At 41.1% G+C, this 18200-nt stretch overlaps 1 protein-coding gene across 7 annotated transcripts in view; it reads right to left on the minus strand.

Moving 5' to 3' along the window:
• Positions 1 to 15695, minus strand: part of GOLGA4 (golgin A4) — a 54775-nt gene extending 39080 nt beyond the window's left edge. For 2 of the 7 annotated variants that reach the window (XM_083404626.1, XM_083404625.1), the window contains exons 1-7: positions 15164 to 15530; positions 11772 to 11864; positions 9667 to 9765; positions 6410 to 6472; positions 5647 to 5961; positions 4165 to 4212; positions 3420 to 3476 (exon numbers count right to left, since the gene is read on the minus strand). In XM_083404626.1, coding sequence (XP_083260752.1) covers positions 3420 to 3476; positions 4165 to 4212; positions 5647 to 5961; positions 6410 to 6472; positions 9667 to 9765; positions 11772 to 11864; positions 15164 to 15259 — 771 coding nt within the window. In that variant the 5' untranslated portion in view covers positions 15260 to 15530. Of the gene's footprint in view, positions 1 to 924; positions 1222 to 3419; positions 3477 to 4164; positions 4213 to 5646; positions 6070 to 6409; positions 6473 to 9666; positions 9766 to 11771; positions 11865 to 15163 lie in introns of those variants that run through there. The other 5 variants (XM_083404628.1, XM_083404627.1, XM_083404629.1 and 2 more) reach the window with 5 other exon arrangements.
• Positions 15696 to 18200: the final 2505 nt, after the last annotated feature.

The following is an 18200-nucleotide window of genomic DNA, read 5'->3' on the forward strand; positions in this document are numbered from 1 at the left end:
GCCTTGCCATTGGAGGTTCAGGTGATCTCAGTAGCTAGAAGTGCTTCTTCCAGCTATGTCTAGTTTGCCAGCTATGTCTCCTTTTGGACAGAGATCTTGCCACATACTCCATGCTCTGATAACTTCAAGACTGGATTACTGCTTCTACCTGGGGCTGTCCTTGAAGATGACATGGAAAGTTCAGCTGATCTAAAATATACAACAGCCAGATTACTGGCTGAGAATCAATTTAGAACTCATACAAAGCAGCTTCACTGGTTGCCTGTTTCCAGGCCCAATTCAAGGTGTTCACGTTAGTGTTTCAAGGCCTAAACAACTCAGTCCCTTAAGTATGGTTGAAAGTCTGGTAAGAAATTGAAATGATGATGTTAGTTGACAACCAATGCCAGAATGACTTTACTATCAACAACTGGTTTTCATTTCGCTATGTTTTTTGTGAATGACCACTGTTCATATCGTAATCATCACTGCAAATTTCTGCATTTATTTCCTTTTGACGTCACTGTTTACAATCCCCTCCCCGATAATGTATATAGGTAATGATTTTCTTGTGACAAATTCATGACTGCAGCTAGTAAGATGAAGTTCATAGAGCAATAGGGTTGCCAACTTATGAAGCACCCTTTAACTCTCATTTTAACAGCCCCATGCCACCAACATAGCGAGCCGATGGTAAACACACAAGAGCTAAAAAAAAACTAACAACAACACATGGCTAGGCCAATTTTTTCTGTGGCCAGTTGACAAGACTGTAGAGAAATCTTTTTCAGCATTCCGAAATTGTGATGAACAGAATAGCTAGAAGGTCTAGTTTCTTGCTGTTTCCTCATAAAATGTGAGTGTTTATAGAATGAAATGCTTTGGATTCTATGCTTAAAAACCATGTTATGATATTAAGTCACTATTTGCAAAATATACACATACCTGCATTAACGCTCCACATGGCAAAAAAGAGGGCCAATTTCTTGTAATCCAAAAAGGAGGCTTAAAAGGCATAAATACTGCTGCACAGAACAGCTATACATGCTTGCACAAGGATTGCTGAACAGAATTGGGGAAGGCCTTGGCAATATCTGAAGACATCTTGTATTTGCCAAGTCATCTCCTAAAATCATTTGTCTTATCGTTGATCTAAACACATCAGCCACCTAAAATTACCCCAGACCAGATTGGTTAACATGTGCACACTTCATGACCTTAGGAGTTCACTGATGCTATGGCAACCTAGTTGAACATAACCAGGCGGAACCCAGTGACATCACTGTGACAGTTTGCATGCAGAATGTGTCATACTAGTTTCAACAGCAGATTATATCCTGAAGTCAACCAATAGCTAGGAATATTGACAACTGCTGTGGTATTCTTTTCTTTGTAGTGACTGATGTCACTGTCCCACTTTAAACACATTGCTCATTATTTTGATTTCTAAATATCCTTAACTATAAATATCTACATTTATTACAGTTATGTCAAATGATGCTGCAGCTTCACTGGAACAGAGCAAAGTGTTCAGGGAATAGAGAGTCCCCTGCTGTTTTCAGTAAGTGTTCATTTGCTCCCTCAAACAAACAGAAAATCCCAGCTCATTGCAATGTTACCTGATAAAATCAAATAACCAATGTTCATGGACCTTTATTATCTATCTTAGGTATCTATTGTCCATTACACACTCATCAATAACGTAAAGTGACACTAACAATTTTGCAAACACTTTGGAATATGAATTAGCAAAGCTAGCATCAACTTTACTACTTTTATTTCACATTTATTAAGCAGTAACAGAACACATCATTCTTTAAGGAATGGTTCTTCAGTTGGTAGAAAGCACAATAGAAAGTGGATTTATTTACATGCATTTGCAAGAAGTAATGCTGCAAATCCTGCAGCACTCACAAGTAATAAAGGTAAAGGGACTCCTGACCGTTAAGTCCAGTCGTGAACGACTCTGGGGTTGCGGTGCTCATCTCGCTTTACTGGCCAAGGGAGCCGGCATACAGCTTCCAGTTGATGTGGCCAGCATGACTAAGCCACTTCTGACGAACCAGAGCAGTGCACAGAAATGCTGTTTACCTTCCCGCTGGAGCAGTACCTATTTATCTACTTGCACTTTGACGTGCTTTCAAACTACTAGGTTGGCAGGAGCAGGGACCGAGCAACGGGAGCTCACCCCATTGCGGGGATTCGAACCGCCCACTTTCTGATCAGCAAGCCCTAGGCTCTGTGGTTTGTCACAATAAATTAGTGGGCTTTAGTGTACAAAATGATGTGCTAGAACACTTTAACTTTATTAAGCAGTTGCAAACAAATGTTCATACAGTAGAACAGAGATTGGCAACTTAATTTACATAACAGAAAAATGAATAGAAAGAGGGAAGCAACTCAAAGATTTCTGGCTTTGCAGTATTTGTAGAGTCTGAGGATTGTCTCCCAGCTGACGCTAAGTCTTCCATCCACAAAAAGGAGGAAGAGTTTTTCAGCTCTTGCCCCTTCCCTAGTATACCTCTAGGAAACTGCTTCCTTACACATTCTGCTGACTGAAAATTTACTGTCAAAATCAGCGACGTGGCTAACCCGTGGCCCTTCGGTTGTTGTGGGACTATAACTCCCATCATCCCTGATAACTGGCCATAAAACCAGTATTGGTAGTGGGGAGTAATTAAGGTAATGGTTCTTTAAATGAACATTAATTGTGAAAATGGCAAGACGTACAATCTAGGGAATACATCTGAAGTAACAAGGAAAACATGTGTCAAGTTCCCTTTCCTTATGGCCATCTGTCTCCTGGCAATTAATTTGAGAGGTCATGTTACAATTTCCCCCTCAAAATGCATAATACTCCAACTAGACTTGGCTAAACAATTGTATATATGACCTTAAATAGACCAGCACTAAACAGTTTTTATATTGCGATACTACCTTTGAAAGCAGTAACTAGATTATTTGCACCTAAAAAAAAAAAAAAAGCTTATTTGAAGCCAGGCCTGCGCTGTTAGATCGACGTATTACTTACCTTATGAAAAATTGTTTGTTTTCATATTGATCTTATTCCGTGAATGGCCATGGGTTCACTATTTTACACATGTTTTCTATACCAATATCATCAATATTTGATTTGATTTGCTTTTACAAAGTATATATATTAGTTAATATAATATACCAATATTAGTTATTGTTTTGATTGCCTCAATTATTATTCTACTGTACGTGCTAAATTATTCAGAAAATGTCCATTCACTGAGAATTACTGCTAAGATATTAGAAAAGATATTTGCTTTTCGTAAAATCTTCATAAGGCCTATGCGGATTACGGGAATACTCTTTATTACTGCGCTTTATTACTGTCGCATAGCTAATCATGTAAACTCAATTCTCAGATTTTTTGTTGTAAGATTACATGCACAACTGGAATTAAGTATTACCTCCCGCAGTTCACCAATTCTGCGAAGTGCTTTATCCTGACTCTGGCTCAATATTCCCTAAAAACAAACAGAGAAAGATGATTTTTGAAATATTGAATACATAAAAGCTACATATGAGTAACAATTTCTGCTTTGCATTGCCACTACAAATCAAGCTCCAGTTCAAAAGCTATATTTCCCCTAAAATACAAATCTGAACTGTCTAGACGTAAATTAGGCACAAAGCAGTTTGTACTTCCTTAAACTTAAGGAATTAATTTCCTTATCCCTCCAACATTTCCCTCCTTGGCAATCCTTGCTCCAGTTTAATTTTGTGCTATCTCCTTTAATTCCTGAAGACTGCAAGCTCTGCAAAATATTGTTCCTATTAACAATATTCCTAAAACAGACAAGCACATTATTGCGATTCTAATTCCCACTTGTCTTTGTCATCACTGTTCTGCCTCTGGTCAGGAGGTTTTTGTGATGGCCATGATCAGTGGCAAAATAATTTTAGGCCAGAAATAACAGCCTTTAGGGGTGCAGGGAATCTAGTTTTCAGGTAGGCTTACTGGAGCTTGACTGAAGGAGACTCCAGGGAAACGGTCACGTCAGGGGAAAGGAACACTTCTGTGGATTACAACCATATTTAAAGACTCTCTGTTGCATACTGGACACAATTTAAAGTTACACCCTTAAAAGTGTCACCTGGCAAAGAAAAGGCTATAAAAAATGTTCAGGTAAGATCCTAAGTCTTTTTTCTTACCTGCAGCTTTTTCTTTTCTCTTTGCACAGCTTGATAGGCAGTGACCAGCTGAAAAGCGTAAAACACAGCTGATAATGAAGAATTATCTGAAGAAGCGTCTATACAAATTGTTTACTGTGAAACCCAATGTGCTTTCGCCAGGTCATTGAGCTTTATTGTTTCTCACCCCCTATGAAAATGTTCACCACCACATTTTGAATTTACTATACTATAATACAGTGGTACCTCGGGTTAAGTACTTGATTCGTTCCGGAGGTCAGTTCTTAACCTGAAACTGTTCTTAACCTGAGGCACCACTTTAGCTAATGGGGCCTCCCGCTGCTGCCGCGCCGCCGGAGCACAATTTCTGTTCTCGTACTGAAGCAAAGTTCTTAACCCGAGGTACTATTTCTGGGTTAGTGGAGTCTGTAACCTGAAGCGTATGTAACCTGAAGCGTATGTAACCCGAGGTACCACTGTATACATCAAAGCACACTTTAGCCTTAGCTATTGCAGCACAGATATGTGTGTTCCAATTCATGTTATTTTTAAATACAATTCCCAGATAATTGAAATACTTAACTTCTTGTATTAAATATCCTTTGATTATCCAATTTTTTTGGGTTCCCGCTCTTTGTAAATTGCATAATTTTTGTCTTATCGTAGTTAATTTTGAGGTTATTAATAGAGCAAAAGTTTGAGAAACTCTTAGATAATATTTTTAAACCCAAAGAGGAAAGTGAGATAATTACCGCATCATCTGCATAAAGTAATAAAAAAACTGGGATATTGTTTAAATAAGGGATATTAGTGGTTACATTCTGAAGAAATAATGGGAGGTCAGATGAAAAGAGATCAAATAGGGTAGGGGCCAAGATACAGCCTTGCCTAACTCCTCAGTTATTCAGAATTGGACCTGCAAGTCTACCATCTTTTGAGACTTTAACATATACAGTGGTGCCCCGCAAGACGAATGCCTCACAAGACGGAAAACCCGCTAGACAAAAGGGTTTTCCGTTTTGGAGGTGCTTCGCAGGACGAATTTCTCTATGGGCTTGCTTCGCAAGACGAAAATGTCTTGCGATTTCTGGGGTTTTTTTCCCGCTCCCCACCCCCTTTTTCTAAGCTGCTAATAGCCTTTTAGCAGCTAATCCGCTAATCCCTTAAGCCTTTAATAGCCGCTAATAGCCGCTAAACCGCTAATAGCGCTAATCCGCTAATGGGCTTGCTTCGCAAGATGAAAAAACCGCTAGACGAAGAGACTCACAGAACGGATTCTTTTCGTCTTGCGAGACACCACTGTATTTGGTTACTGGAGTGTAAACTTCATCAAAGCACACCCTAAACCTGCTTCAGAGAGTTGAGGGACAGGGAGGGCAAAGGAGGCTGCAGGGTGGGGGGACACCCTAAATTTCTGTTAACAGATGCTTGTTTCACCTTCAGTTAGTTCTTCCCACATTAGTTTTTCACATGGCCCACTCAATAACTCAAGTATGTTCCTACCTCTGAGTATTTTCCTCTGTAGCTGCCTAAACTTCGTTCCATCCTGCGCAACCGTTGCAGAAGCTGTTCCTTGGGGAGGCTGTCTACATTTCCGGGCAATTCTTCTGCTTCACTTTCCACATCAGATGGTGGATCAAACGTGGGACCAGGAGAATCAAAGTCCAGTTTGTTCAGTGAATCTCTTGAAGAAGTCCGTACTAAAGACTCTTTAGAAGAGGATCGGAACAAAGTTTCCTTTAAGGGGCTTCGAAACAATGATTCCATCGAAGGAACTCGAATCTGAATCTTCTGTGCAAAAGACTGGACGTCACTAGGCTGTGAATACACAAGACATTGCCTGAGTTTCTAGACCACATTTTCTTAACACACGCCAAACAAAACATACTGGCACACATGTAAAGTGTTACACTGCCAGTATAAATTTACCGGTACTTCCAAAAGTAAATACTTTTCTTTGACGCTTATGAAGTACAAGTACTCCATCAGTGTATGAATAAATTTTGATGTATTTATTTATCTAACAAACAGAACATTTCCAGAAGTGGTAAAATATAGTTTATATTAAATTGGGCAAGTTTGATGAGACAGTAAAATATAAGAAGCATAAAAATAATGTATTTCCTAAGACACTCTGAAGCTCAAGCATCAAGCTATTTGGCCGCCTCTGCTTTAGTACCAAGACATTACAGACACAAACGAGAAGTTAGTCAATAGCTACAAAATAAAATAAAATAAAATAAAATATATATTGTATGCTACATACCTGTGGGGAAGATGGTTCACTTTCATTATTATTAGTGCTGGGTGTTGCTTGCTTAGATACATTCTAAAAGTTGAAAAAATAAATATTTCAAGAAAAAAATTAGAACACAGTGTCCCAAGTAGCAATTTTGCAGTATATAAATAATATACATGGCAATCTGCTTTTTTTTTTTTTTAGTAAATTAGTACTTTTACTTTGCAACTGCTTATTATGATGCATTCATGCAAATTGAAACAAGCATATTAGCCATAAAGTCTCCCGTAATACAAAACTATAAAGCAATTGTGCTTACATGAATTAGCGCAACAATGAAAAATTATAGAGAATTTATCATAAGATGTATTCCTTAAGAAGAATCTCAAAAGCTAATTGACAAGCACAGGTCTGGTTCCGATTCTGAGGTCTCCTGAATGACCAGCAAAATCCCTACACAAAAACATTCTACTTCATACAACTTTGGATTATTATCATTCCCTATACAAGTCTTCAGAGATGGCAGGGCAGAACTAAATGGGGGGAAATAAAGTTTGCTGATAACAACATCAGTCTTATATACACAAAAATCCCATTAAAATAACTATGAAGATTAGTACTTACACCTTTTGAATGTTGAAATTTCAACCATTTCTTTGGAAAATGCACTTTTAAGGTGAAAAGATGTTCAAAATAAAGCTATTAATGTGATTGCTCTCAAATCCAAACTTATTTTTCAGAGATTATTACAAGTTGCACAGCATTCTTCAGATATAAAAAGGTTTACTTACTATAATGAACATTTAGCATAAACTATGCAATGTTTTTAGTAGTTCCTATACTACATTTTGCTTAACCATACTAGCCAAGATCCAAAAAACTATTTTGGGTACGTCCAACGGCTTTTGGAATTTTTTTCTTTTATTTGACTTCCGCCTATCTCACAATTTGCTCTGCAAAGCCTCCTCAGGTTCAACAGTGTTTGATACAAGGCATGGAGGCTGCTATTTACAGAGCACCAGTCCAATGCCCTCTTCTGCTTTAAACTCACTAAGCCCACACATTTAAAAATATTATATTGTCAGAAAAATAAGCAAAACAAAGAGAACTATATTGGGGATTAGAAGCATATTCATTTTAGACCTCTCAGGTCCTTCATCAGAAATGCAGTCCTTGATTATACTGTCTCTACTGTCCTTTTATTATTGAATATTAAACTTTTTCTCCTACTTTCTTGCTTCTTGCTCCACCCCATTTGTCTTTTTCCAGACAAACTACAAGCTGTAGCCACGGTTTGTTCTTTTATCTGAGTGAGGAAAACTATAAACCTGGGTTTGGATGTGATGCTAAGCCAAACCATGGCTTTGCATAGCACAGCAGTAAGAGGACCACAGGAGGAATGGACATGCTGCAATTTCTGCTATAAATACTCACATGCTCACACAATCATGCTCAGCCATGGTCTGGCTTAGTGTTAAGTGTGAACTAGCCAATGGAAGCAATCCAGTCTTAGTGCTGTGGGATCACAGCACTAAGATCAGAAATAAGCTCCTGCTTGCTCTCACAGCTTGGATTTTGGATCACCGGATGTCACATAACATCAGGTAATTGACAGATGGGCAGCCTCTTCCTTCTGTCAATGTGGTCAGCTGAGGGTAAACTGGTTCTGGATTCGGCCTGCCAGCTGGATCATCTTCCTTGTCCCTGCCTTATCGTGGTGTGTTCTCAAAAAGTGCCAGGGGGATTCTATTATTCAACACTAATTCAAAACTTACCCAGAACATAAAGCAATGAGCAACTCATTGAGGTGTAATCAATGCTACCCGCTTGCTTCAGGACTTTTGTGCATAAACAACGGCATTCTCATACTGAATCAGTCTGCCCTAAACCAGCTTACTAGTAGATATGCAAAGGCCACAACAGAGGGGAAGTAAGTGCCACTCCAAACAAGTAGCTCATCTCATCACCAACCACTGCTGGACCCATGTGATTACTTAAAGGTACTTCTCACATACAAATTGTAACTCAACTGAACTGGAAATTAAAATAAGGCCATAATCCTAATCATGCTTACTTAAACAACTCTGTCAAAGATACTGGGACTTACATCAGAGAAAATCCATTTAGGTTGGGATAATTATGTAATTTATTTAAGAAACCTAAATATGTGGAATAAAGCTCTCACACACACCCCGCCTGCATGAACTTTGCTTCCTCTGTGTCCCAGCCAATACTTGTTTCCAGTGCCATCTAGGCTGCGTAGTTAATTTAGTCCCAGATAGATGCAAGAATTTTAATACAAAAAGGAGCTTACAGATTTCATAGTATCAATGGATGTCCCTGGGAGAACGTAATACAGAATCTACTTACAATTATAAACTTTTTTTTAAAAAAAATTTAAACTGTCTGCTGCAGGTGATACCAGCTCAACAATGAAAAGGAAAAGCAACCTATGGGAAACATTTCTCCTCTATTATATATACTTCATTCTAACAGTATTCAAATACTGTGGATGCTATGTCCAAATGCCATCATAGTGCGTTCTTTTAAGCAATTTGAAGTTATAAGAAGGCAAGCTGGCCTGAAATACCAAACCTAATTTTGGCCTCATCTGCTTGTTCTAATTGTATGTGGCACCAACTGAAAATGGTGACATAAGGATCGAGGTGGAATGATTAATTTCCCAGGGAAGTTTCTATTCTCAATCACCCATCATTTCTAACAGGGTCAAAAAAGAAAATGGAACAAATTAGCAAAAGGAACCCTTTGTACATCAGGGGGCAACAATTCCATTTCTCTTCATCCTCCTGCTTGTCCTCATTCTGTAACTTCTCTCTGAGCAAGTGAAAACATACTCTTCACAGAACTAGAACTAGAAAATAATTGTTCCTCAATACTCTCAAGGATACCAGGCCAAAAAATTTTTTTTAAGATCAGGTGTGTTACTATAAAGAAAAAGGAGATGGCAAAGCTTTTTTAAAAATTAAAAGAACCACACACTAAAATTATCACCGATATGACAAAGGTATTTTGTGATTAATGCCTGAAAGCAAAGCAATGTTAATTTATATGTTAAATTAAGCCAATGTTATCATATAACTTGGTTTGCTTAACTCTTGATTAAGCAAAAATATGTCCTGAATTTTAGTGCAGGGTTAGCAATACGGCACTCAGTATGCTTTAGTGAGACTATAAACCAAAAGAAGCACTGGTTTTCCCCTATAATAGCCTCTTGTCCAAGTCAGGGTGTCACTATGAGGGACAGAACAGGGGCAGGGACTCACCACACTTTCACTCTGTGGCTTATGTCGTTTGGTGGGATCCAAAGCAAAGACAGTATACTCAGAAAGAAAAGCAGGCTCTGATATCATCCCAGCTAGCAGCTGTGTCATTCATTGCAAAAAGCAAGGAAATGAAAAATAAAACATGGTAATAAGGTAAAGGGAAGGAACACAAAAGCATGTTGCAGTTTGAATTCAGAAATGTTTGTGCTTAATGCTAACAAAAACTGCAAAAGTATATATCACTAGCACCAAGGAAAGTTATTGAGTAGGACACACTGAAAGTGGAACAGAGCACTCAAACCAGCCAAGATGTATGCATGTATACAGACATGAGAGAATAACAACAGAATCTGATAAGCCTTATTTTAGAGTTTTTAAAATGAAAATAATTGTGTATTGTCAAGTATCATCTACATATTTAAGCATCATCTACATATATGTGCATGGTCACAATATTTACAAGTCAATACTTAATGGGGAAAGAGCTTTGGATGAGAGACTACCACAGCAATAGTCTAAATTGTGATTCCAAGAATTCACTAATTATCATCCTTGTTTTAGGAAGGTATGACAAGCAAAGATCTACTTTTTAACATGCACTACCCAACGTATTTTATTCCACTCCAAATTATTTAAATGAATGATGATAGCAGTATAAGCATACACATATCAAAATACAGCAGAGAAAAGAAGGGAAAGCCTCACATGACATTATAATCGCAGGATTTTTCCTTTACTTCTCTAAACTAGTAAAGTAAGTTGTAAACAAACCTTTCAACTATAATATACACAATAACTCAGGAATTATTTTTAAAGTGCATGACAATTGTATAAGTCTGTAAACTAGCTTTGAACAACCTAGTGCACTCCAGATGTGAACTACAACTCGTGCCAGCCTCAGACAGCACATCTGTTTGGCAAAGGCTATTCTAAACCACTCTGGCTATAAGCATCAAGGCTGAATGCACTAACAGATTATGTGTGATCATGCTGAATACTAAATCCAGGCTGACCCCTGCTCTGTGCATTATTCGCCAAAAGAAATAATATGTCAAGAAGAATAGTGGCTTGCAGAAAAGATGGCAATGCGTCATATGCCAAATTAATACAGACTTAACTAAAGTCTGCTTGCCAACTAAATCTGATGATATCAGACTGCTAGTCACAAAACTGATAAACTGACTCTAACTAGCAAAAGCTGTCCTTTGCTCTATTCACCGATAATTATTCAAAATCAAATGTATGAATGTAAAGTTTGGCAATCTGACTGTCACTCTACAAATGAACAGGAATAAAGGCAGGATAAACAGCAGCCCATGTAAGAAATGAGGATTCTCCCTTAAGCGTGTACACACTGATCAATCCTAAATCTCCCCTTTTCTGTTGCATCCTCCCCTCCAGCGGAGGGCTGTAAAGAAAAGAGAATTGGGTAAAAATTGATTTGCTCCCTTGTTTCAACACCCTGCTCTGTCCCTCTTCTCTAACTCCTCTAAATGTGAAAACATGACTAAGAAAATGTGCAACAGCAAGTGGATCGCACACTTCCACACTCCATTCTTTCCCAGCTTCCATCCTGGCCCCTAAGAAACAGTGTTAATGAAAAATGACCTTTTCTCCTCTTCACAAGAAATTATTTGTTCAATGGTAAGTAATAAAAAGCCCATAACAGAATTAGTTAATTTTCTTCAGAGTGGTGTGCAATACAGACAGAAATGATAAATATGTACCTGGAATAGTCATCCCCTTGAACAAACTAAGGATACAAAATTAAACAGAAAACAAGCCCCAGGTTGTTTTAGGAGCCCCTGTACTTCAACCCCTTAACAGTGCAATCCTATTCTCAAGTTTGGGTGCTCATCATCTTGCATTATGTCTCTTCTTCATTCCTGCATCACATGGGGGTTGACTAGATGACCCTTGAGGTCCCTTCCAACTCTACAATCCTACGATTCTATGATTTGTGTGATAGACTTACCCTTTGACGAATATACATTTAACATGCAATTTTCTTAATGTTTCATTGATTTTTGCTGTACTATTTCAACTTTTCTCGGGGTTGATTATTTTGGGGTGCACCCTTTTTCAGGCAACAGGTTTCCACCTACCTCTCTGTTGGGAGTTAAAGTGCCTTCATCATTTTGCTCTTCAAGTGAAGATGTTCTACTCCTGGAAGTTGATGGTGAAGATGCAGAGGATCCCTGCAAAAGAAGTAACAGAAATGAAGAACTGCTAGTCCCTACACACAAGCAATCTGACCATATGCAGTGTTACCTGCACCCATTAGCTGGGGTACCTGCCACCAAGTTGCAATAACAAGGATTTCAAGATTGTAGGCCATAACCCTGAAACTGGAAAAAATAATGCCAAACAGACCAAAACTAACTGATCAGCAATTTCATTCAAGAGCAACACAGCAAGTAACAATCTAGATGTATGGGCTGGTCACCATCCATCCTGTCAAATAATGCCTATGTACCCGCCTATGCTTTAAATTTTCATTGGAAGCCTTTCTTCAGATGCCCATGGCTTCGGAGGCAAAGTGAATGGCAATCAGGGACAGGGCCTTCTTGGATTCTGCTTCTGGAATTCTCTCCCCATGATGTAATTTTGGCACCAAGAAAAATGCTTTCTCTTTTCTAAAACCTTTCAAAAATCAGTTAATGCTATTTTAATCTGCCATCATTATCTCCTGCAGCTACACTGTTTTATTCTACATTGCTCTGCTTGTGTTTTTTCTTTTTATTCAGTCACCACAAGAGGACTGCTAAAACATGGGGCAGAAATTTACTAAAGAAACACAACATGCAGCAGAATAAAGTGGTTATGCGTTATGCTAGTAGAACTGACTGTACCAGTTCAGACAGCAAGTGGTGATCACATTTTAAATACAACCCTACATGAAAAAACTCCCTACAAATCAGTACAGTAGCAAAAAGGCCAACACAAATCTCTTCCCGATGAGCTAATCTTCAAGATTGTGGATGAGATTAATCTTTAAGATATGGACAAGAATTCAAAAATAGTATTCTCCACCAGAAACTGATGCAATTCTGTAATCCAGGTTCCCATCTCAGCACTTTAAACACTTCATTATTCTGCATATATAGACCATGTAGTATGCTGCTTAATATTGCAATGAACGTTCAATGAACACAAAAACCTAATTAGTACAAATTTGCTCATAACACCCTGTACCAAGTTTAGATGTACAGTACAAGAAAGCCACACCGACTACAACTCACCAGTGTTCAAATTACAGAAGGGCAGATTTCCTCACCTTTTGGTTACAACCTCTTAACTACTTGAAGGGGGGTTGTGATTTGATGAGAATTCAGGGGTGTCAGGAGCTGAAGCTTGTAGAGTTCAGAGTCCTCTCCCTCCCTCCCCCCCCCAATAAAGTGATAACTGATAATTATAGATCACTTGGGGTAAATGCTCATGTAACCATCCAATACCAACAGCCCCTTGAGTTCATCATATTCTGCAATTCTATAGAGAAAAGGTGACATAATGGAAGACGGTACACTATTAGCACACCCATATTTACTCTTTTATGCCTTTGAACTTAATCATGTGAAACATGTCGATCTGCTCCACAAAATCAGTTACAGTTCTGCATATCCTGCTCCACCTTTGTCAGATTCCCAGCAGGGATTGCAGCAACCGGCTCCACCTCTTTCAAGCACTCACTGCTCCTGCCACCAGAGATTATATCAAAGGCATCCTCCGCAATTGTCTATGTAAAAAGAAATTTCTGTGCATTGGATGTTCTGTCTTTGAAGGGCTTGGGGCTGGAACGAACTCTTTGTACAGCAAAGAGCTAATAGAATGAAATATAGTGCTACTAGCAGGCTCTGATTTTTTAAATGAAAAAAAGAAGAAGGCGCAGACAGGGGATGTGCTGCATTTGGTTTTTTAAGGCATGGACTAGGCACAAATATAATTGTAACCAACAGGGATTTAAATACGGTTGAGGGAACTGGGTATGTTTAGCCAGGTGAAGAGAAGACTGACAGGAGACTGAATAACCATCTTCAACTATCTAAAGGGCTGTCTCACAGAGGATGGAGAAAGCTTGTCTTCTCCTGCTCTGGAGGCTAGGACCCGAACCAATTATGTCAAGTTCCGAGAAGGGAAATTCCAACTCCACATCAGGAAGAACTTTCTGACAGTAAGAGCTGTTTGACAGTGGAACAGACTCCCACCAGAGGTAGTAAACTCTCCTTCCTTGGAGGTTTTTAAGCAGCAGTTGGATGGCCAACTATCATGTATGATCTAGCAGAGATTCCTGCATTGCAGGGGGTTGGACTAGATGATCCTTGGGGTCCCTTCCAACTTTACAATTCTATGGACTCTCTCTCTCTCTCTCTCTCTCTCTCACACACACACACACACACAGACGTATGTCTATACAGATGTTATATGTATATGAATTTGTGTGTGTGTGTGTATGGGTGTGTATGTAGGTCTCTCTGTGTGTGTGCATATTTGTGTGTGTATGTACACACACACACACAAAATACCCACCCACAGAAAGACAGACACGCCCCTTACTACCTGTTAAGTCCAGGCTACAATCCTAAGTAGTATATTTAGGCCCCTCCTGTACGGGAGGGGGACGACCCCAACTAAATCCAACTAAAACTGCTGGGATTGCTCAATCGGTAGAGCATGAGGCTTTTAATCTCAGGGCCCTGGGTTCGAGTCCCCCGTTGGGCATGAAGATACCTGCATCGCAGGGGGTTGGACTAGATGACCCTCGGGTAACTTCCAACGCTTCTAAATCCTTCCACCACCACCACACCGGTGTCAGAGACGTTATCAGCTCGGGGTGGGTCACGGAGGCTGCTGTCATGTGTTATACCGCACCTGCGTGGAAGGAAGTACGGCCACCCGCACTCAGCGAGGTGGGCGCAGGATCAGGCCGCAGCGGTGAGAGGAAGCCTTCCTCCTCATGCACACAAGCAAACAAATGCTCATGTAACCATCCAACACCATCAGTTTATCTTATTCTGCAATTCTTTATTTTTTTATTTATTTAAAACCAGACAGCACCCGTGGGGTATCGAACTGCCGTTAAGCAATTGGTGAATCTACAAAGATTGAAGCTGGCCCCCTATTCTGCAATTCTATAGAGAAAATGTGACATAATGGAAGAGAGTAAATCACTATAAGCCCACCCATATTTACTCTTTTATGTCTTTGAACTTAAATCATGTGAAAAGCTAAACGTGTCAATCTGCTCCACAAAATCTGTTACAGTTCTGCATATCCTGCTCCAAACAAACAAACAAACAAACAAACAAGTCGCGGCCCCCGCCTCCCTCCGCAGCCTCAAAGGCAGCGGAGGTCGGGAGGGGGCGGGGAGCGCGCTCCCGCTTGACGTCAGGGCCACGCAGGTGGGGGGGGGAGAGAGAAAGAGAGACCCTCGCAGGGCATGAAGACGAGCCACGCAAGGCCGCTACTGCGGCCGCCCTCCTCTCCGCCGCCGCCTCACCTGGGCCAGGCCGGGGCCTCGGCCGCCGGGACTCCGCGTCGCCGCCGCCGGCGCCAGCTGCTCCTCGCTGATCTTCTGCTTCAGCCTCTTGAACATGGCAGCGCGGGAAGAAGAGCTCTCGGCCGGGCTGAGGCGAAAGGCGAGGGCGCTCGGCCTCTTCCAGGGCCCAGGTGGGGTCGGCCGAGGCGGGGAACGTCTTTCCCCCTCAGGTTTACCTCACGGCCGCTCCTCTCCCCTCCCCCTGCTCAAGGCGGCGCGAGGTGGAGGAGGGGCGTAATGGCCGCTGACGCCGCTTTCGTTGACCCTCTTGCCCGCCCCTTCGCTGGGCTCCCTCCTCGCTCCGGCGGCAGGTGAGTAAGCAGGGCCAACACGCATGCGCGGCCGACGTGGTTCCGAAAGCGTAATGGGGACGGGGGGGGGGAGGGATGGAGTGGCTACGGCGAAGGGGGAGGCCCAAATTTCCTCCGGACGACGGGACAAGCCCTCCGCCTCGTTCCTGCGCCCTGGCAGTTCGGTTCGCCTCGGCCGCCGAAAGGTTTGGCAGCTCGGAAGTATAATTCCAGCAGGTGGAATGGGGCCTGATCCGGACTTTCCCTTACGGCCGCTTGCTTTCGCCTGATGCATAGGGAGGGATGCTCAGCGCCTGCCATCATGCAGGACAAAGCCATTCTGAACAGTGCCACATGGCTTGGGAAGAGAAAGGAGTCTGATACGGAATAGTGAGAATGCATTTGGTGTGGGGTGTTTGGGAGACCGGCGGCCAAACCTAACAGACGCATATTCTTACTGGTTAGCATGAGAAAGGGGCTAAGTCCATGTGTAGGGAAGTTGTTAATGTTTGGTGCTTTCCTGTGTTTGATGCTGGAAGCCGCCCAGAGTGGTAGAGGCAACCTAGTCAGATGGGCGGCGTATAAATAAATACTTATAAATAAATAAAATAAATAAAAAATAAAGGTAAAGGGACCCCTGACCATTAGGTCCAGTCTTGTCCGACTCTGGGGTTGCGGTGCTCATCTGGCTTTATTGGCCAAGGGAGCTGGCGTACAGCTTCCGGGTCATGTGGCCAGCATGACTAAGCTGCTTCTGGCGAACCAGAGCAGCGCACGGAAACACCATTTACCTTCCCACCAGAGCGGTACCTATTTATCTACAGTGGTACCTCTGGTTGCGAACGGGATCCGTTCCGGAGCCCCGTTCGCAACATGAGCAGAACGCAACCAGCCCATGCGTGGGTCGCGATTTGCCACTTCTGCGCATGACGTCATTTTGAGCATCTGCGCGAGCGACGAAACCCGGAAGTAACTCCTTCCGTTACTCATGTAAAAAACACACTGATTCCCAGACCGTTTGCGGGCGGGATTTAGAAGGTGATTGGGCCGGATTTAGCCCCCGGGCCTTAGGTTGCCTACCCATGAAGTAAGACAATAGAAACACTTAACTAACTGACCAATCACGTCGGTTCTCTCTCCCCCCCCCAACAAAAGTCCTGCCCCCCCCCCCCGCAAAAAAAATCCTGACTATGCCCACGGTCTGGAAAGATGCCAATGTTACAAGTTTGTACTGGACCACCCAAATAAATCATTGTTTCCTGCAGCCTTATTGTGATTTGCCTTTATTTGAAGGATTCTCCTTGTACATGTTTCTTAGTATTTCTAATCTACATGGTGAATGTGAGCACAGAAAAAGGGACAACAGTTGCTTCAGAGTCAAAATGGACAGCTATTCTCATGCCCTCTTAAGACAGAATCCAACCAGGTATTTGCATGCAGTTTTAGCAGCTGCATTAGAGAAGCTGCAACCGTGCATGCAAGGCTACACACGTTTTGCCTAGAAGGCAGTTTGATGGGATTGCCACACACACAACATTTACAGGAAAGGGCACAGTACACATGCAGCTACTTGAGATATTGTGGAGTTTGCTCCACCCTATGTAAATATAACTGGTAGTTGTGGCCAGTCCTGGCACCAAGTCAATTATGGTGTTTACTTGAGCTATAAGTATGTACATAAGTGCAACATTTGTTTAATGAGCAATGTAAGGAGCAGTGCTTAAACCAAGGGTGGGGAATCTGTGGTCCTCCAGATGTTGTTAGGCTCTGGCTTGCATCATCCCTGTCCAACATCTGGAGAGCCAGCCACAGATTCTCCTTCCATGCATTAAATATTTACAGTTAAGTGGCAGTAAGGAAACAGAAATTTTGTCATACAGAGCCTAAAAACAACTGTGTAAGTGACTTCAGGTAACAGAGACCAGTTTTGTTTTTAAAATAAAGTAAGACTGTCAAGTAACCTGAAAGATCTTTTTCTTTATCTTTTTATCCTCTGAAATGTTAGCTCAGATCCTGACACTCCAATTTAGAAGCAGGAATTCTGTTGTAATCCCTTCAAGCCAGAACAGCAGATTGTACAAGTATTGCACAATAAATTAGACTTCATGGTGTTGTTTTTCTTCTTCATCCTCATCACTGGAGCTTTCTGTACATTATTCGTTTCATTCCAAAGCTAATTTCCTCATACAAAATATATACGGTATCTCTCAATAAGTTTACATTTGTGTACTTCAGATTCAAAGGCTTCAAACATGCAAAGTTTTAATGCCATCTCTAGGTGAATGGCTAAGCCGCAAATGGAATTTTCTTTACAATAACACTACAAGAAACACTTCTTCCATCATTTTTCTAGCAAGTAGCTTTTAAAAACAATATACAGAAGGCCTCCTGCCAGCCTTAATCTGAAATAATGAGTGACAGCTTTCTGAGTCAAGAGACTCACTCCCTGGGAAAGTGGTATATATTATTCATGCAATTCTCAGTATAGCTTTTCAGATGCACAGTTACAATGACCCATGGGAAAGGTACAGATTTGACAGCAACTCATCCTTCAGCAACCTGTCCAACACAAATATGAGCAAGCTAAAAAAAATGAGCAGCATTCCCAAATACAACCGTTCTTCACGCTAAGAAATCAATCTGAAAGATAATCTTCCTTTAAAAAGGGTCTTCAGGTATGGAGGCCACACATTTCAGTAGATGAGCCT

The sequence above is a fragment of the Podarcis tiliguerta genome (assembly GCF_965153285.1).
Source record: "Podarcis tiliguerta genome assembly, chromosome: 12".
Taxonomy (NCBI): domain Eukaryota; kingdom Metazoa; phylum Chordata; class Lepidosauria; order Squamata; family Lacertidae; genus Podarcis; species Podarcis tiliguerta.